The sequence below is a fragment of the Marmota marmota genome, unplaced genomic scaffold (assembly GCF_001458135.2).
Source record: "Marmota marmota marmota unplaced genomic scaffold, marMar, whole genome shotgun sequence".
Lineage (NCBI taxonomy): Eukaryota > Metazoa > Chordata > Mammalia > Rodentia > Sciuridae > Marmota > Marmota marmota.
Genome location: NW_026000242.1, coordinates 15,224,669 through 15,245,853, shown reverse-complemented (window position 1 = coordinate 15,245,853; position 21,185 = coordinate 15,224,669). Strand labels below are relative to the sequence as shown.

At 36.3% G+C, this 21,185-nt stretch overlaps 1 protein-coding gene across 2 annotated transcripts in view; it reads right to left on the bottom strand.

The window, feature by feature from the left end:
- Positions 1–555: 555 nt before the first annotated feature.
- The window catches only part of Poglut3 (protein O-glucosyltransferase 3), a 29,759-nt gene continuing 9,129 nt past the window's right edge, over positions 556–21,185 (bottom strand). For both annotated transcript variants that reach the window (XM_048795623.1, XM_015489917.2), the window contains exons 2-8: positions 15,976–16,173; positions 12,394–12,680; positions 9,831–10,047; positions 7,474–7,670; positions 5,353–5,547; positions 3,343–3,447; positions 556–2,550 (exon numbers count right to left, since the gene is read on the bottom strand). In XM_048795623.1, coding sequence (XP_048651580.1) covers positions 2,425–2,550; positions 3,343–3,447; positions 5,353–5,547; positions 7,474–7,670; positions 9,831–10,047; positions 12,394–12,680; positions 15,976–16,173 — 1,325 coding nt within the window. In that variant the 3' untranslated portion in view covers positions 556–2,424. The remainder of the gene's footprint in view (positions 2,551–3,342; positions 3,448–5,352; positions 5,548–7,473; positions 7,671–9,830; positions 10,048–12,393; positions 12,681–15,975; positions 16,174–21,185) is intronic.

Below are 21,185 nucleotides of genomic sequence, written 5' to 3'. Positions count from 1 at the left end.
TTTTTGGGGGGTCTTTTTTGGTACTAGGGATTGAACTTGGGGGGGGTCTATACCACTGACCTGCATCCCCAGTCCCTTGAATTTTTTTTTTTGTTGTTGTTATTTTGAGACAGGGTCTTGCTAAGTTGTTTAGGGCCTTGCTAGGTTGCTGTGGCTGGCCTTGAACTTATGGTCTTCCTGCCTCAGCCCCAGAATCACTGGGATTATAGATGTGTGTCGCTAAGCCTGACATTCCTCAACCCTGTGAAGTTAAACATACCTCATCACAAGGATGATTCCCTTCCTTCCAAACAAGAACTTTTATAGTTCTTCTAACCTTGGCTTTATTATTCAAGGGGACCATTAACTCTCTGCCTATCTTCTTGTATTTTTACTAGCAACTGAAACTAATGTCAAACTCAAATATTTTTTTCTCTAACATTATATTTCTGCCCATTAGGGATGGAGTGGTGGTGAAAGAAGTTTGGGTTCATTCATTCACGAAGACATAATTGAATTAAAATTAGACCGATTCAGTTTGAGGTGGTGATAATCTCTTAAAAAACAAAATGTATCTTTTTCAAAATTTTTTATGGAAATTTATTTAAAAAGTATATATAAATATGTCCCATCACATAAAATTCAGACATAGTAGATTTAAAAAATAGCATAATGGAAAATATAAATATGCATTCTATTTTCATATTTAAACCTTATGTGCATTCATTGTCTTTTCCCAGGTTGGCATTTTTAACAATGTGATTCACACTCATAGTAAAAACAACTTAAAGGTATAAAACAAAAATTCCCCTCCCTCTATCCCCTTCTCAGATAGCAAATCTCCCTCAAAACTTTCAGCCATGTTGTCTTTTTTTTATGGTGCTGGGGATTTAACCCAGGGCCTTGTGCATGCGACACAAGCACTCTACCAACTGAGCATATTCCCAACCCAACCGTGTTCTCTTTTACACAAATGCCTTCATATTATATACGTTCTATAACTTGCTCTCACTCAGTACTGTTGTGGAAACGTTTTGTGATGATATAAAGCTGCTTCATTCTTTTTTAATAGTTGTACTTCATTCTTTGATATATCAGGCAATTCACTAACGAAGGCTACATAGGGTGTTTCTGCATTAATGCAGCAATGAACATGTTGATAGCCTATTTAGACAAATTCAGCTATTATATCTGCCAATAGATTCTTTCAGTCCTTTGAAAAATCAGATATTTTAAGTGAAAATTGAAATATTAAAAATGACTAATGGATTATGTGGGCAATGTGTGAACTGAAAGGGAAAGAATCAGGGATATTAGTAGTCTTGTCTTTACTGAATTATATTCAATTCAACAAATCAAAAAGCCTGTAAAACTAACTTTTTTAAAGGCTGTGGTCAAATTGATGAGATGGAGGATTATTTAGATTAAGGCTACTCTCTTCCCATAGAATTTCTTGAGGGGCTCCTCTTTATTTCTCGAGCACATTCTTCCTGTTCCATTCCCTGAAGCTGCCTGATTTGTCTCTACTTGATTTTAACTACCTGGACTGTTTGGCAGTAGGAAAAGTCAATTTTAAAAATTTAAGATGTGTCTAATAATATACCATTAGCCATCAGGACCTGGGGTTTGGATGGCAGAGAGTTATGAAGGAGGGAGGTAACTTTTCTTTCCAAAATACCAGTTTGGACAACCCCCAAACCCTTGGTACAATATATGTAAGACAAAGATTCATCTTGCTAAGTTGCTTAGGGCCTTGCCTAAGGCTGGCTTTGAACTTCCAATCCTCCTTCTTCATACTACCAAGCTGCTGGGATTACAGGCATGCGCAACAATACCCAGCTACAATTTCTCCTTAGTTTTGTCTCAGGCCTAAAATTTAGCTAAAAAGATATGAGCAGTGCATTAAAAAAATTCACTCTATACTCTGCATGATACCTTCACTGTCAGAGTCATCTTCCTGTTTTTTAATTATTCTCATCATATTCAATCCAAGGTTGGAAGCAGAAACTGCTAAATGCCAAAAGCACCTTGCAAAAGGAGAAATTATGCAGTGAGGAGGAAACAAAAAACAAAACCCTGCGCAAATATTTTCTCTTCACAAATGGAAGAAGAAGACAGAAAGTGAACAAGAGATATAAATAAGCCATGGGCATGGTGTCAGCAGATTCACAGAGGGTGATTTGTATTTTGGCAAGCCTCTCAATCTGCTATGATCTGCAAATGTTCTTTTTGGAGAAAACTGTGATGCTGATAACAGCAGTTTTAACCCAAAACAAATTAACATCCAAAGATATTTGGTAATACTTGCTCAAATACTGCTATATCCATCCACATTACGTAAAGCAACCAAGAGAAATGTCTTCTGTACTTTTCTTCACAGCTTAGCATCTAAAGTCTTTCCTGAAGATGTAGCTGGCATACACAGGAGGGTGAATCTGGGCCACCTTAAAGCTCTTCCCTTGAAAGCCTTTTCCTGTGGCACCGACAGATGGATGTGTTATCATCTGGCTGAGGAACAAGTTCCATTCCATCACGGATCTCAGGCTTGCTGGACTGGCGCTCAGCATATTTCTGAAATGTGTTTAAAGGCAACTGAAAGATTAGTCCATACTCGATTCTACTGATACCTCTATCCCTACCCATTATATTTCAGACCAAAACCAAAGATCTGGTTTATTCTGGTCCTACAGTTACATTTTAACTTAGTTATTATGGGTGATGGTACAATATTTCATAATCTACCCAAGAACCCTAATTCACAATTTTATGTGTAAGGAGGAATGCTACAAGAGAGATGCCAAGCCAAATGTCCCTTCTTGAAGTGAACAGCAGTTCTCAGCACTAACCTTCTACTTGTTAATGAATAATAAATTTGTTGAATATTCAAATCAGCAAACAAAGATGATAAACATCTCAAGAAAAAGTGGGTAGTACATATCCTTTCTGTTAGGTCTGTAGTCACATCCATTTTTTAAATGACAACTGTCCTATAAAATGTTCCTCTACTATGGCTACTGACTGAAATATTTCTATAAATTGGATATTTCACTTCAGTGGTTCTTTGTCCATGTAGCTGTATACTCCTGGTACTGAGCCAAACCCAACAAAATGGTGATATAAGTGGGTAAGCCTAATTAAATTTTTAGGGGAAGAAATTCTTACTATTAAAATTAAGCTAGACCAGCAGAGAGGACAGAACCCACTTAAGGAAGGTATCTACTGCTACTCTTCCTGCAGAAAAATAAATTTATGTTAAAAATAAAAACATAATTTCTTATATCTTTTCTTTCTGTCTAGATTTGTGTAGGAAGAAACACATGAGGTCTGAGGAGGGCTGACCCAGCAGGATGACTCTGAACTGACCTGTAGAACGCTGTAATAGTAGCAGTAAAGCCTGTGTGGCTGTAGCAGGTCCCGAGCGGTCAGCTGCCCTTCTTTTGCAATCTTCTTGGCTTCTTCATCATTTTCCTGAAGGTTTTTTAAAAGAATGAAAATTATTCCTACAGCCTACAAAGAAAGCTAGGGACAAGTGTGAGCTGGGAAAGATGTGGGGTTGAATGTGAACAGAATGGGAGAAATGGATGAGGCCATGGAAACAGAGAGCTTTCCTGACCATCTCTGTTATAGGGAAATGATCAGACAGACACATATGGCCCTGATTCCACAGTCGCCACAGTGCAACACCCACATGTGGCTTCTATCAGGACTACCTTGGCGCTTTCCTAGCTACCCAGGAAGAAAGCTTGGCTTTGGTCAGTCAATTGTCCTCCTAGACTCAGCTTAAGAGTAATGCAAATGTATTCTCGTGTTATAAGATCTTTTAAAAGCTCCATTTTCATATGTAGCCACAGCCATCAAAAAGCTACAGTGGTATAATAAAAAAAATTCAGTTATTATTACCCACAGGCTATTCCTCTAGTACCAGGAATAGTCAGTGTTCCTAATTACACTTTTGAAAATAGTTAATCTTCTACCATACTGCCAACAGGAAAAGCCATTTGCTGGCAACTGTGGCTTTCATAAAGGGTCACAAAAATGATTCTACCCAGTTGTTTCCTTAAGCAAATATTGCTTCTCAGAAACTCAGAATAGACTCATAAAGCAAGGGTGAATTTTTATAATGAAACACAGCAGCTTTTCAATATTGTTCCTTTTAAAAAGGGAATTCCTATTTTGTAGGAAATTTGTGATTCTTGGAATGTTATATATAGCATGCATTGGTTAAGAACTTGTGTCTTTTCAGTTTTATTTTTAATTTCTATGTCATAAAATATTTTATTGAATATGTTTTGTAGTGTAGGCATTCTAATTGTGAATTCTTTTAACTTTTGTTTATTGTGGAAGGTTTTTATTTTATCATCAAACCTGAAGCTTAATTTTGCTGGGTATAGTATTTTCAGCATCCATTTTCTTCCAGAGCTTGGTATATATTATTCATCAATGTTTATAGCAATTCAATTCAGAATAGCTAAGCTATCGAAGTAACCTAGGTACCCTTCAACAGATGAATGGATAAAGACAATGTTGTACATATACACAATGGAATATTACTCAGCCATAAAAAAGAATGACTTTATGACATTTACCAGCAAATGGATGGAGCTGGAGACTATCATATAAGTGAAATAAGCCAATCCCCCTCAAAAAAGGTCGAATGTTTTTACATGTGAATAATAACACACAATAGGTGGGTGGGTGGAATAGATGTTCAGGGATTAGACAAAGGGGAATGGAGGGAGGGGAGTGGGGGACAGGAATAGGAAAGACAGTAGAATTAATTTGAAATAACTTTCCTATGTACATATATGAATACACCACAGTGAATCTCCCATGTACATGTATGAATAGACATCATGTATAACCACAAGACTGGGATCCTAATTAGAATAAGATATATTTCATGTTTGTATATATATGTCAAAATATACTCTACTGTCATGTATAACTAAAAAGAACAAATAAAAAATAAATAAATCCATTAAGGGGGAAAAAAAAACTTGTGCCTTTTTGTCTGCATGAAAGAAAGAAGAGTGTCACAATTGCCTTAAACGTTTTCTTGTAGGTAAAGCCCTTTAACTCTGTTCTTTCAGTCTATAATTTGCATTTTGTTTGTTCGTTGGGGGTGTGTGTGTAAGCACAACTAGTGATTCCTTCAAAAAAAAATCTGTACTTTAAATCTCAGATACATTGATAGAGAGTACATAAATGATTCTGATGTTGACTTTAGATATTTCAAGAGAACAAAAATTCCAAAGAAATCATATTTCTTTCAATGTCATTATATCAAATTAAACTGCATTGTGATGGAACTCAGGCAACCTATACTGCTGAATGTGTTATTGCCTAAAGAAATAAAAATTGTAGGGAACGTACCTTGGCCCATTTAATTTTCTCTAGTAAATCACTAAGATTTCTTTTGATTGGAACATAATGTTTCCATGGCCTAAGCGCCACATAGAAATGTTCATAATATGGTGAGTCCTGCTTCAGAACCAGGCTGTCTCCCAGCATGAGATATGGATATCTATAAGCAGCCACGGTCCCATCAACATTCACTTGATACTTGTACTGAAAGATAAAAATAAAAAACGTAAGCAAAAACTTTTCACAATGATTTGCTTCATTTTTGCCTCTCAATACTGTAATACTAAATACAGATAGATTTATTTTCCATTTTTCAACACTTTTGTTTAAAAATTTTATTTTGTAACTTACATATTCTCTTGATGTTCAAATTATAAGCAGCCTTTAACAGATTTTTTTTGGGGGGGGAGGAGTACCAGGGATTGAACTCAGGGGCACTCACCAATGAGCCACACCTCCAGCCCTATTTTTTGTATTTTATTTGGAGACAGGGTCTCACTGAGTTGCTTATTACCTCACTGAGGCTGGCTTTGAACTTGTGATCCTCTGCCTCAGCCTCCCAAGCTGCTGGGATTAGAGGCATGTACCACCGCACCTGGCTAACAGATCAATTTTAAGAAATACAAAACTTTTAAGGATAAGGTGATAAACAATTTTAGGAAATGGGAATAAATACTTATTTTGATGTCTATACAATGGGGGAATTCAGATTTCTATAACTAGGTATTAAAACTATTTTCAAAAAGTTTGTATTTGTTAAAGTTGAATACTAATAAGAATTTATACTCTAATGTTTACATGATTTCACTTGTTTCTATATTCAATCCCTAAAGGAAGAAGGTGTTACCTCTATTTTACAGTTTTTGTGTCAAGGATACAGAAACATGGAGAAGTAGGTGCTCTGTTTGCTTATGTTGGATTAGTAAGTTTTGATTTCCACTTCAAAAGCACTTTTTCAGGGCTGGAGTTGTGGCTCAGTGGTGGAGAGCTTGCCTAGCACATGCAAGGCGCTGGTTTTGATCCTCAGCACCACATAAAAATACATAAATAAAATAAAGGTTTTGTTTCTAACTACAACTAAAACATAAATACTTTTTTAAAAATTACTTTTCATAGGCATTAAATCTTATTCAGTTATTATACTATGAAATAGGTGCTTTTTTTTTTTAATAAGTGAGAAAACTGGTCTTCTGGGAGATATATAAACTTCTATTTCTGAGTCCAAATCCCCCATCCTTTTCATGATAGCACCCTGCAGTAAACAGAATACACTCCCTGATCTGTTAATTATTTACTTATTTTTTTGTGGTGCTGAGGCTCAAACCTAAGGTCTTGAGCATGCGAAGCAAGCACTCTACCAATGAGCCACACCCCCAACCCCTTAATGGTTTCTTTAAAAACTAGTTCCAAAGAGTTTCCTAGTCAGTCAGATTTTGTCACATAGTTCACAACTGTCTCCTCTGGGCCTCATGATAATGCTCTGAAGGAGCAAGGGAGGCATCACAGGTGTTTGGAGACCAGAGGCAGCAAGAGATGAAGGTCTCACAGTCAGTAGCAAAGGCAGGAGGAGAGGTAGGACTGGACCTTTAAGTCCAGTTCCTATTTAATATACATTAAATGTATGCACTTTTTATTTATAAAAGATATCAGAAGGCTGGGGTTGTAGCTCAGTGGTAGAGCACTTGCCTCACATGCATGAGGCACTGGGATCCATCCTCAGCACCACATAAAAATAAAGATATTGGGTCCATCTACAACTAAAAAAAACAAAAAAAGAAATTGTACATTACTTTGTATAAAAGACATATCCTCATTTTATTAAGACAAATATAAAAAAGAGTGAGAAATATACCAAAAAATATACCAAAACTTATGTTAACCCTACAATTTGAGCATTAAACATAGCTCTGAGCTATTCCATAGACAAGTTAACAGCAACAACAATGACAAAAAGAACTATAATGAACTTTTTAATTCCCCAGGTCTGATAAGAATGAAAGTGTACATCAGTTCACAGAAGAAATTTGCCTAAGTCCACCTATTTGATAGACTTTTAGCCCAAGTTTATCATTTCATATCCATACAGGAAGATTCCGTACTTGGGGATCAGAGGTACTAGGTGATACATACCTTAAAGAAATCAAAGAAACCCATCAACTTGGCTTTTCCAAGCTCCTTTTCCTTCTCCTGGAAAAAGAAATATCCTGTAATTCCTGCATCTAGCAGTTGTGGATTTTCTTTGGATAGCTGTACCAACTGTAGCCTCTCCTCACGACTATCTCTACCTCTGAAGAAAGCTTTCTCTGTTTTATTGATCCAGGAAGGCCCTAGAAGTTTGAGGCCATAAAAATAAATTACAGTTAAGAATTTGACATTTTTATATGGCAAGCATAATCCTCTTTAATCCACCATTGTCATTTAAGATGTTAATGCTCTTTTATCAGACTCATAAAGTAGACGCTATTTCCAAAACATATGGGATCAAGTCTCAATTTTCCAGAGATAATTTTCAAGCTTAGACTTTCAAAAACACTCTTTTTATTTGCTGAATTAAAGAATACTTCAATTCTACCCACCTTTTAATGAGAATTGATACAAGTACTGGTGTTTTCTGTTGTACAAGACTAGGAAATATCCAAAATCATACTGGATCAAGTTTAAAGAGACAAAGAGATTCAATGACTTGGCTTACTTACCAAGCAATAGCTTCTTCCAAATTTTATGTTTCACAATCAAACATGAGCTAGGCTTTTGTTCACGGGACAATCATAAAAAACTGATAACTAAGACAAATCCTTAATCCCCAGGCTATTCAGAATTTGGGGGAAGATTTTTTTCTAATAAACCATTAAATGTAAATACATAGCTATATGTATGTACATCTATCTATCTATCTATCTATATAGATAGATATAGATATATAAAAGATATATATATATATATATCTTTTTTTTCAGGGGGGGGGAATATTCTGGGAGAATTAATTTAAATTATTATTATTATTATTATTATTATTATTATTATTATTTGGTACCAGGGATTGAACTCAGGGGTTCAATTGACGACTGAGTCACATCCCACCCTATTTTGTAATTTATTTAGAGACAGAGTCTCACTGAGTTGCTTAGTGCCTCAAAGTTGCTGAGGTTGGCTTTGAAATCATGATTCTCCCGTCTCAGCCTCCCAAGCTGCTGGGATTACAGGTGTGTGCCACCACATCTGGCTAAATTATTATTTCTAAAGAGAGAAAGCCATTGGTTAACACCTGTCATTGTCTTGAGGGATAAGTCATAAAACACAGAAATAGGCAGGGGTCAATCTTTTTACTATTTTAGCATACCTTTCAGGAATTCATTGTTATCAAATTAAAAGTAGGCCAGGGGCTGGAGCTGTAGCTCAGTGGTAGAGTACTTGCCTAGCATGTGTAAGGCACTAAGTTGAATCCTTAGCACCACATAAAAATAAATAAATAAAATAAACGTATTGTGTTCATCTACAACTAAAAAAAATTTTTTTAAAGTACGCCAGTTTTCACATACTGTTATCTTTACATAGTTTACAACTCTCTGATCTTGTGTACATAATAAGTTCATCGAACTATAATAATCAGAAATACAGGTTATAAAGACAGAGCAAGGGGGCTAGGGATGTGGCTCAAGTGGTAGTGCGCTCGCCTGGCATGCGTGTGGCCCAGGTTCGATCTTCAGCACCACATACAAACAAAGATGTTGTGTCTGCCGAAAACTAAAAAATAAATATTAAAAAATTCTCTCTCATCTCTCTCTCTTTTAAAAAAAAATCAGTCCTAATATGGGCTGAGAAAAAAAAAAACTATTAAAAAAAATAAAGACAGAGCAAGGTTTTTTTCTCATTTTGGTGAATTTGGTTTAAAAAAAAAGTTATGTTGCATAATAAATCCAAGCTCACTAAATAGGAGAAAAGGAATTCAGATGTTAAAGGATGAAGAGGTAGAAAAAGGAGAGGAAAGAATTCCTTACCAAGTGTTGGAGAATGTAATATCTCAGCTATACTATTATTACAGTTCTCTTATATTTGTGTAACATATATTTCAAAATTATCTCTCATTTCATCCAGAAATATAAAGGCCTTGGACTCAGAATTAAGTGATGACTTTCCCAAATGTATATATACAAAAGATTAAACTCAAAGGAGACTTAGTGAAGGTAGATTTGGGCATTACTAGCCCAAACCATATTTCTTTAATTTTAGGATTAGAAGAATCCTAAACAAACCACTTCAGTGCTTAGAATGCCTTTTTGTGGTTGGTGGTGTTTTTCTGTGGCATTGGGGATAGAAACCAGAGTCTCACACCTGCTAGGCAAGTATTCTACATCCTAGCCCCAAAGGTGCTGTTCTTCTTTTTTCTTGGTAAGAAAATAAGAATGGTTATTTAAAGATATAATTTACTTTCTCTGACTAAATATTACCTTAACTATTTTCACTCTTTAGAATCAGCCTTAGTTTACCTGTATTTCCCTGAATAGAGAGGAGATCATTGGTAACACCCCTCATTGCTTCAAGCGTGGAGTGGGTGATGTCATAGGTTGGAAGGATAACATCTCTTGAATCCAGAGAGCCACACCAGGAAATGATAGGTATAGGGCCAGGGATGTCACTGGCTTTTCGATGCTCCAGGGGCCAATCTCCAAGATTAATGTAAAATTCTAAATCTGGGAGAAGGACCTAAGTAAACAAAAGTACAAACATTAATGCTTGCGAGACTCCAGTCTTTGATACTAAATACTATATAGTTCCTTGGCTTTCTTAAAAATTTCTGATAGAGCTTGACCATTCAAAAATAGTAGGAGAAGAGAGAAGAATGCTTCTTGGTTGTAAGTTGTATCATTAAATCTTGGGTGAGGACAGTACATGGCAAATTCTCTTAGCCAGAAGTCAGCTACCACTATCCAGAGGCGGATTTTACATTTTAGTATTATTTTATATTTTAGTATAGAAAAGTATGAAATCCTTGAGATCCTTCTCTGCCAGCTACCCCAGCAAGAACCCATGATGTTAGACCTGAACCCTTGTTTTCCTCCACTATCACCCTCTTTACCACACCTACTATGTCTCTGGAGTCGGCTGCCCCATTTCCGTCTCCGTAGTCAATGCCTTAGTTGAGGCCCTTGTCACCTCCTGCCTAGAATGCTGCAATATCTTCCTTGTTAGGTGTTCTCACTCTAATCTAGTCTCCACTTGGCCAGAATCAAGGTCAATGAAATCTTTAAAACACAAATTAATGTAACTACGAAGATTAAAGAATCTTAAGCTTACAGGATGAGGTCTAAACTGCCTGACTTGCATTCAACATATCACCTACCTTGTTCCAGCTTAGCTTTAAGCCTTGTCTTCCACCCCCATGTACTGGTAAACTCTGGGCTACTTTCTGAAAATGCCATCCACTTTAATATGTAATTCATTTCACTTGGAATATTCTCCCACTTTTTCAACTTGGTAGTCTCCTTTCTTGTCCCTCAAACCCAGATCTAACATTTCCTCTTCTATGACTCACCCTCCTTGGGCACTGGAACCCTCAGTATCTGTCATGTTGTGGTATATTTATCTGTTTGTATTCATACCACACTCCTACTTCCAAAGAATACAAACAAGTTCCACAAGAGTGTGCCACTTGAAGACTAGCACTGAGTCTTGCTTTTTTTTTTTTTTCAGATTTCTTCCCAGCCAGTAGGCAACAATCAGGAATAAAAGGAAAGATAAGGAATGCAAATGTACATGCTCTTGCTTCTCTGTTATTAATTAAAAATTCATCAATAATATTCACATCAGAAATTCTTATTATGGAGCTAGGTTTCTCAATCTTGCACTATTGATATTTTGTGCTGTATAATTCTTTTCTGTGGGGGGCTGTCCTGTTCATTGTAGGATATTTACCTATTAGATACGACTAGCAAACCCCACTCTATCCTCTGGATGCTAGTAGCAACCCCAAGGTAAAATCACCAAATATGTCTCCACTTATTGCCCAATGTCCCATGGGGAGCAGAATCATTCCCAGTTGAAAATTATTGCTGCAGAGACAGCAACACCAGTATAAAATACAGGAAATCAGGCAGGTTGGACAGGCAGAGAGAACTACCCTAGGGTCAGACGCTCATAATGTGCTCATATGCTCACAGGTGGGCTGAGAGAAGGGGGAAAGTCACTGCTGTTTAAAATAAGAACTGATTGCCTTCACACATTCAGCATGCTTGGAAAACTGTACAACATACCGAGATGGTTGGCATTTGGTTTACAAAACTACCTAGGTGATTTCTCTGGGCCAGAAAGATAAAAATTTCCCACCTCCATCCTTCAAAAAACTCTGCATGATCAGACACAAGAACAAAAGTGGTCTGAACTGTTCTGTTTAAAAGGAAGTTAGGGTCCTGAAAATGTGGAAAGAGAGGTCAAATAAGTAAGTAGGATAAGAGATGGTTGTTGGTGGATGTGGACAGGAGGGGGCCCAACCACATTTAGAAAGAGACCAAAATCAAGGATGGTCAGTGAAAAGTTCCCAGAGGCAAGGATGACTGAGTTTGACTGGTGTCAGGTTTTTGTCTGTTTTTCAGTATGCATGGGTGTAAAACAGCCTCTGTTCCCCCGAGCCTTCAACAAAACGAGTCATGTGCATGTTCTTTTAAAGGTACTTAGGGTAAAAAAAGGAAAATATGTTCTAAGTTCAAATTCATCTGGAGGGGACAAAAATAGCTGCAGATGGTGAAATCTGAGTGGGAAAAGAATTTGGCAGAAGAGAGAACTTAGTCACCCTGAGGCTGTAAACATCTGGGAGTTCAGAGAAACCTTGGAGTGCCTTTTTTGGCCTACCTACTTAGGATGGGGGCTCAAGCTACCTAATTTAAATCTTATAGGAAAGAGAGATCTTCTCAGGTGACTTATGAACACTTGGATGACACATTTCTGAGCTTGATATTATAATTCTAAGCATTTAAATGTTGCAAAAAAAATCATTAAACTACACTACTTTTTAAAGTAAATTCATTTGATAAAAGAAAAAGAGCAATGATATACCTTTCTTGCCAGTGACAGCAAAATTTCATCAGAGAACATTTTGAAGTCTGTGTATTTCCCTAAAGATCTCCGGTAAATACGATTATTGAGAATCGTGTAATGTACCACAGCGCCCCTCTCATCCCCAAATCTTTTGGGAACTTCCTTTAGCATCTGCTGGAGATTGATGCTGGGGAAGGAAGCAAAATCTTCTTCAATCTGTGGTTCCTGGGTTGGACAAGAAAGAGTTCTCTGCCAAGCCTGAGGATCCTGTTCTGGACACTCACAGTATTCATGGTACACTGGTCCTAGGGAGAGCAAAACACATACAACACCATGTTCCATTAGCAAGTGCCATGATGCAGGGAGTTGTTGATGACTTCTTGGTGAATTCTAAGATGATCCAGATACAGAAAAACTGCTCTAGACACATCAGTGGTGCAAGTTGTTGTGTCAGTCTCACACCCCTACTTTCTGTCTCCTTTTTGAATCACCTGAACATAGCAAAGCATAGCATATGCTTTCTCCCAGTCTAACCTACTCTCAGTCAACTAGATGATAAATTCATTTGTAGTGAGGGGGAAGGGGCTGATAAACATAAACCAACTCACCTTTTAACAAGGAAGAAAGCATATTAATTTTCAGGCATTAAAATGTAGTAGGGATAGTGATTTTTTTTTTTAAGACAAAGCTGAGGATCTAGTTCTCTGAGTCCCTAAATCGTCTCCATTCGCTCATCTCAAAGAGGAAATGTGTAACCCAGAGGGGTCTAGCAAGTGTATTTTTAAGTGGTCAGCTATAAGCATAGAACTTCTCTGAAGACTTGTTTTTAAAATAATTTATATAAATATATTAAGATATATCTATATTTATTTTAATATAAAAATTATTAAATTTTCTTTAGGATTTCTACTTCGGACCAAGATAAATAACAGGAATTTACTCTTCCACCTGAAATCACTGAAAAAGACTCCGATAAAATATCTAAAACAAGTCTCTAAGAAACTAGACATCAGGCAATGAAAGACAGTGAGTCTGAGAAGTGGGAAACACATAAAGTGAGTCTCACAGTCCCTATGTTTACTACTTAAGAAAGTTTCCAGGTGGCAGCATAGGGATAGGGAGGTGGAGAAAGCCCAGCAGTGTCACTGCATTGAGAAGACAAGGCTGAGAGTCCAGGAAACCAGCCAGGATTGGAAGGACTGAGTTATCTGAAAGGAGAAAACTGCACAGAGAACTCCAGAAAGTGAAGTAGTTCCCCTCTTGAGTATTTAGCAGAGCATGTGTGAGGCAGAGGAAGAACCATCCAAAGTGACTAGAACACAGGCTTGGCAATAGGGCCTGTTCATATCAGCCAGGCTGGAAAGCATCCTAATTCCTGGGGTTTGGGAAGAATATGTAAAAGATATGCCTCAGTAGTGAGGAATAATTAGTCCTGGATTAAATTGGCTCTAATTTGATCTAACAAATTGTAAAAATATAACTTGAAAGGATTAAACTAATTTCTAAGTAACTCAGCTGCATCCAAAAAAAAAAAAACTCAAGAAAAATCAAGAGATGAAAAATGTACTTTATGGGATTAATGACAAAAAGGCATTATAGGAAAAAAACATTAGTGGATTTAAAGACAGAGAAATGGAAACTAAATAAAACGAAATGTTGAGAAAAAGCGAATTTTTAAAATGCTGAAATTACGGGTAATTAGAATCCCTTGAAGGAATGGAAAAAATGTTTGATGAAATAATGGTCAAAATTTTTCTAAATTTGCTGAAAATTATAAACCAAAGATATAAGAGGCTCTATAAATCGCAAGTGTGTGTACCCCCGATCTCCACCACACGCACAAAGAAAGAAAACTACACCAAAAAATATAACAACCAACTACTCAAAACAACTGATAAAGAGAGGCTAGGGATGTGGCCCAGTGGTAGAGCACTTGGCTGGCTTGCATGAGGCCCTGGGTTTGATCCCCAGCACTGAAAACAAAAACAAATAACAAAAACTGGTAAAGAAAAAAGCCTCAAAAAGCAATCCAGAGAGATAAAGATAATGGTGAGGAGATAGTGGAGAAGCAACTTTAGAGTATTAAAAGGGAAAAAAATCCATTAATTTGCACTTCTATAGCTAAGCAAAAACTTTTTTTTTTTTAATGAAGGTAATGGCAGTGAGAAGCTGAGAAAATTTTCCTTTGTTGTCTACCATATATGCTTTATTCAAAGCCTGCAAAAATATAGACCACTCCTTTGCAACTTTCATTTAATCACCACAGTCTACAGGCATATAATATTCATACATTTTATTGAAAAGATAAAAAAAATTTCTTAGTCTATACTTTTAAATTGTCCATTAAGAGAGGAGGGAAAGGATAAAAACTGGGGAATGATACTGGCCAAATGATATTGTTAGGTTGTGTTCATGTATGAAGAAATAACAATAAAAAATTCCACCATTATATATAATAATAATGCACCAATAACAAAAATGTGGCATCTGGGAGAAACACCTGAGTACACTGCCCCGTAAGGAATGCTAATTCTCCTAAGGATCCACCACTACCAGTATCTATTTTCTGTAGGCTCATAAGAAGAAATTGATCACTGCTTGAAATAAAAGACTTCTTCCAGGGCATGAAAATATTTATCAACTCTGTTCTGACAGGAGTCTGAGGAGGATTAATGAATGGATTATAGGAGTGAAGGGACTTTAGACCAAAAATGGGGGAACTATGACTTTATTAAAAGTCTTTATAAAAACTTAAAGCATCTTTATATACAATTTATTGACACAAAAAGAGTCGACTAGGACTGGGGCTGAAGCTCAGTGGTAGAGTGCTTGCCTAGCATGTATGAAGCACTGGGCTTGATCCTTAACACCACATAAAAATAAATAACTAAAATAAAGGCATCCAATTTAAGCCTAGACTTCAAGGTGGATGAGATGTCCTCACGGAGAAGAGAAGAAGCTCAGGTGATAAGGACCTTTGAGTACAATTACTTTGGACCTGCTCAGTCACCCACTAACTTTTCCCTCAGGAAAGACTCAGAAGATTCTGTTCTCACCAAGGGTATAAGAAAAAGAAAAAAAGAAAAAGAAATGGAATCTTTGGAAAATTTCAAAACTATTCAACTGAATATTCTTAGAATTTATTTCTTTTACAAACCCCCCCCCAAAAAAAGAAGGCAAAATAAAGAATTTTTCAGTAATGTAAAAGCTGGAAGAATTTATCACCAGTATTTTCATTCTAAGAAAAATCTTAATGGAAGTTGTTTAAACAGAAGGCAAGTGGTACCAGACAGAAATATGGATTTACAAAAAGGAATAAAGAGTATGATAACTACATGGGTAAACACACAACTTTTTTTTCTTATAGTTTAAATCTAAATTACTTAATTTGCATTCCCTTAAAATTTCAAGTTAAATAGAGCTCTAGGAAGTGTGTGTGAATGTGTGTGTGTACACACATTTATATATGTAAAAATATTGATTTTTAAATATATATAAAATATGGATTTTGTTGAACATGACTTTAAGGTCATTATAACTCATTTGGAAAAGCATGGAACACATACTAAGGCTTGCTCTGGATTATTAATAACCACTTACCTTTTAAAATATATGGAGACTGAGCCACATGTTCATTACCATACAGGATCTCTATCTTCAACCCTTCATTGACAGTTTCATACATCCTATATCTCACTAAAAATGTTCCATCATTCCTGTCCAAAGGTTTAGGGACATGGATTCGAACTAACTCTTTAGGTGAAAGAGATTTGACTACTACTTTGAATAGTGTTTGACCTGAAAGAAAAAGAAATACGAATAACTTTACTACTTTATGATTATCAAGCCTTAATTATTGGACAAATGTCTCTAGATGTTACTTTTCCTGTAGCATCAATGATAAACATACATCATTTGAGTCTGGAATATTCTAAAGGCTAAGAATTGGGTCTGGCTGATGTTATCAAACCAAAGATCTGAATTATCATTTGATTCATTAGTCATTTAATAAAGATTTACTGAATAAATGAAATCATTAATGTAAAAGCAAGAAATAAGCTAATTTTTTTTGCCTAAGCCTTAAAGCTTAGGTATTTAAAAAAAAAAATCCATGAACTTTAAGAATGACATACCTCTACAGTAATTCAGTTTTCTCCGTGTAAAACATACACGTTCTTTGTATATCATTTTAACATCTAAAAATGTTCACTTCTGAGAAAACTTTCCTCTTTTTTAAAACCCAAATTGCAAGACTTCTGAGCCACTTTCTTATGTAGAGAGAGATCACAGGTGGTTGCCAGACCACGTGCTTGCATGCGCACGCATGCACACACACACATACAGAGACACACACACACAGACACACACACACTCAGAGACACACACACAGAGACACACACACACAGAGACACACACACGTTCACCTTTGTAAACGCTAGCATTTACTTCTCTGTTTCCTCAGCTTAAAGTAAAATAGTCGTAATATAATCACCCCTTCCAACTCCAAAATTCTGTGGGATTTCTGTTCTAGGTAAGTACACTTACTAACAAACTCCCTTTTCTATTAGCTGACTTATTTAGACTTTGAAACAACACTGTTGTGACTAATGTTACTGTGGCCTAGGATTAAACATTGGAACCTTTTTCTTCAGGGTATAATGAATATACCATTGAGATCACCTTATCAAAGGAAAAATGTTAAAAAAGTGGTAAAATCCTCTGAAATCCATAGCCCTTGCTAACAGCAAGTTGTAACCAAAGTTGTTTTTTATCCCATGTCTATCACATTATGAGGTTAAGCATACTTAACATATATAATTTTTAAATTACTGAAAAAGTTTTTTCTCTAAATCTATTGAGTATAAGATTCTACTTTATTTTAATCTTCAAGGGTTTTATATTTTTATCAAGAGTCAGGAGAAATGTTTCTCAGTCTCTTCAATTTGGTCATAGTAATGTATTTGTTTTAGTCAGCTTTTTCACCGCTGTGACTAAAAGGTCTGACCACAACAATTTTAGGGGAAGAAAAGTTTATTTGAAGGTTCAAGGTTTCGGAGGTCTCTGTCTTTCAGTCCACAGACAGCTGGCTCCATTCCTGGGGGCTCAAGGTTAGGCTGAACATCATGGCAGAAGGGTGTGGCAGAGGGAAGGGGCTCACATGACAGGCAGGAAGCTAAAGAGACTCCACTTACCAGATACAAAATATATATCCAAAACCACACCCTCAATGCCTACCTGCTCCAGCCACACCCTATCTACCTTCAGTTACCACTCAGTTAATCTCTATGGGGACTAATTCACTGATTGGGTTAAGACACTCACAACTCAATCATTTCTCCTCTGAACCTTCTTGCATTATCTCATACATGAGCTTTTGGGGGACACCTCTCATCCAAACTATAACAGTATCTGACATAATTACTTAAGTGCAGAACCCATAGGTTATAGGACCCTTGAAACAAGTGTGATAAAATTATGAAAGAAGCCTACTAAGATAAATGGACTCTTGTAAATAAACAGAGGATGTTACAAAAAGGTAATCATTTAATATGCAATTATTAGAAATGTTGGCCAATTACCTGAAACATATAAATGAAACACACAGATTATTGCCTTGTGTTCCTTCCCACTTGGCTTCAGGAAGACAACAAAGTCCAGCAGATTGAAAATTAGGGGAGCAGATACTGGGAATTAGAAAGCTATTTCCATTGATCCCTCCTCCCTTTCCAGATGTAAACATACAAACATTGTCTTCTGATCAAATATTCCTACTTGCCACAGTTCATTATTTCAAACACACAAAACAGAAAAAGAGAAGCATATCATTGATTGTGTGATTTCTTTTTTTTTTTTTGAAAGAGACTTGTACAAGAAAACTAGCACCAAAACACTTTATTATTTGTAAATAGAGAATATCAACTTGGATCACTATGATCTCTTCCAGTTATATTTAAATAGCACTTAGATGTGATATTTAAAAATGTACTTATAAAACTGTAAAACACAGCCATTGGAAATACGTGTTCTAAGTGTTCAGTTCTTTTTATAGTAATCCTCCATTCCCGTTTCATTGATGGCATGAAAATTAATATGAGAATCAATGAAAAATAATATTTATCAGGACTAAAATAGAAATAAATAACTCTAACTTCATAAAGAGAAAATGAGAAGAATGAAATTCCAAATTACTTCAAAAGGGAAGACTGTGAATTTTCATTTGTCCTGGCGGCTTTTCTCATTCATAAATTCAAATGTCTTTAAGACAAGCAGCTAATTGGATGAGAATACAGAGACTTTGGAAGGAGATTGGCAGTATCAAAGTCTTACATCATTAGAATCAGAAAGTTTAAACAGTTGATTTAGAAAGAAACTAAAAGCATTTTTAAAAATTTACTTAATCCCTATTGTATTTCAGCCTTTGACCTCATATGTATTTTCTATCCCATTTATCCTAGAAGACCTTGTTAAGTAGGTATTTGTGGCCCCTTTTTTATAGAACAAGAAACTGAAGTTCCAAGAAATTAAGTAGCTTGCCCAAAGTCACATACATAATGAATTCCAGTGCCAGTGTTTGAACACAGCTTTTAAACATTCAAAGTTGGAAGAATAGCTTGGGTATACTTTCAGTACAATGAGTTGTCTTCTCTCCTGATGTTTAGGAAGTTTTAGAAAACTCTCTGTAGCTAGAACAAGTGTTGATCCTACGTGGACAAAAAAAGAGTCCCAAAAGACCAAGGTGTTGTGCCCTGAGACTAAGTGAAAAACCTGCAAAAATGTGACTGCCTGCTAACTATGAACACTCTTGAGGATCTTACTGAAAACTGATGCATGGCATTCATATTAAGGGCAGTTTGGTAAAAGGAAAAGAGCAATGATATACAGCTGTTCAAAGGGCTGAGTATCTGGTCTTGGCTCTGACGCTTACTGGCTGTGGGTTATGGACAAGATATTTTAGCTTCACTGAGCCTCAGTTTATGTGTAAAATGAAGACAATAATATCTCTTCTTCCTACCACATAAGACTACTATGGAGAACAATTAAAATAGGGCAGTTTAAAACACTATATAATTAGTAAGATTATTTTATGAAAATATCATGATTGATGAAGGTAGAGGACTGAAGAGAAAACAAGCATATGCATACTCATCTTGACCTATTCCAACCATCTCTCCTTCTACTTCCTTTCTTTTATTCTATAACACTTACTCATCATCTCTGCAAGGCATTGTGCTCAATTCTGAGAATATAACAGTAGCAACAAATTTTATGTTTATAACTGAAGGAAATGCTCAACTTAAGTCATAGGCTAGTGAAGGTAAAGATAGGCTTTTCCCCCAACCAAAGACTCAGAACTCCCTAAGTTATGCCCATGTACCCCAGGTTAAGATCCCTGCATTATATCACTGAAGTTCACATGTTTGTTATAATCACTTGTATATATGCAGCATAATAATGGTATTCAGGTAAATGATACACTATTAAATGGAAGTGATAATAATAAAATCTTTGTATCATTTATAATGGGCTACAACTTGAGAAAATTGTTCCTCTTTTTCAATTAGATCTTAGAGAAAGACTTCAGGAATTTCAAGTCAATGAAAGTGGCAGATAACATGAGAAGCTGGCTAGGTAAGCTTTCAGAAGAACTATAGAACAGCTTTTTAACTAAGAAACTTAAGTGACCTGAAAGGAAACAAAGAGAATTCAAGGAATGAAAGTAAGATTGTCTCAAAAGTCTTTGATGACGTGGACAAAGTCTGTATTTTTTTTCTTATGATTTTTTTTCTGACTATAAGGATAATATAATCTTTTGGGGGAATTTTTTTGGGAAAATGAAGAGTATAAAAAAGAAAAATCCTTACCCTCTTGTTACAACCACTGATAATACTAATGAGCATAGACACAGGTTCATTTACTTATCACAAAATTGGAATTATATTAAATAACTTTTCTTGTTTATTCCACCCTTACTTAGTCTAATATAAGCATAATTTAGTAATTTTCAAAAATATTTCTTCAAAAATTTTAAACATTTAAAATTGTTTTTAAAAATACAATAAATCTTACCATCCTAATTGGTTTATTTGTTTGTTTATGTGTTTGTTTATTTTTGCTGTGCTGGGGATCAACCCAGGGCCTTGTGTGTGCTGGCAAGCACCCTACCACTGAGTTACAACCCCAGCCCTATGCAATTTTAAAATGTACAGCTCAGTGTGTTAAGTATATTCACATTATTGTGCTATTGTGCAATAAATCTACATTTTTTTTTTCAGTATTGGGGTGTGGTAAGCCATTCTTATAGACCGTGGCCGCCATTAGAAGATGGCGCCGGCTTCCACTGTGGCCTGTGATAAACAACTCCTTTTATGGAGAGTTGGCACGCAATCCCTTGCCACCCTATGAGAGAGATCCACGTGGCGGCTTGGGATTGGAATGCGGGGGGCTTTATTAAGCTGTGCTTGGGTGTGCCGGGCGCGGGCGGGCGCTAGAAGATGATACATGACTCAAGGCCTGAATAAACTGTTGAAAGAAGAATCCTGTGTCGTGTTTCCCTGGCTGGTGAGGGGTCGCGACAATTGGTGGCCCGTACGGGGAACATATTCCTCGAACCCAGGATCCAGAACTTTCAGCAGTCAGGGTGGTGCACCGGTAAGTTCCCAGGTAAAGTGGGAATCCGCAAGCTAATAGCGGGACGCTCCTCTGTAAAGAAAGAGAGAGCGGGGCTTTTGTACTTTCACTTTCTCTATAGCTCTGAAAACATTATGGGCACTACCTCTTCAAGCCCAATTTTGTTGGCCCTAGATGGGTTG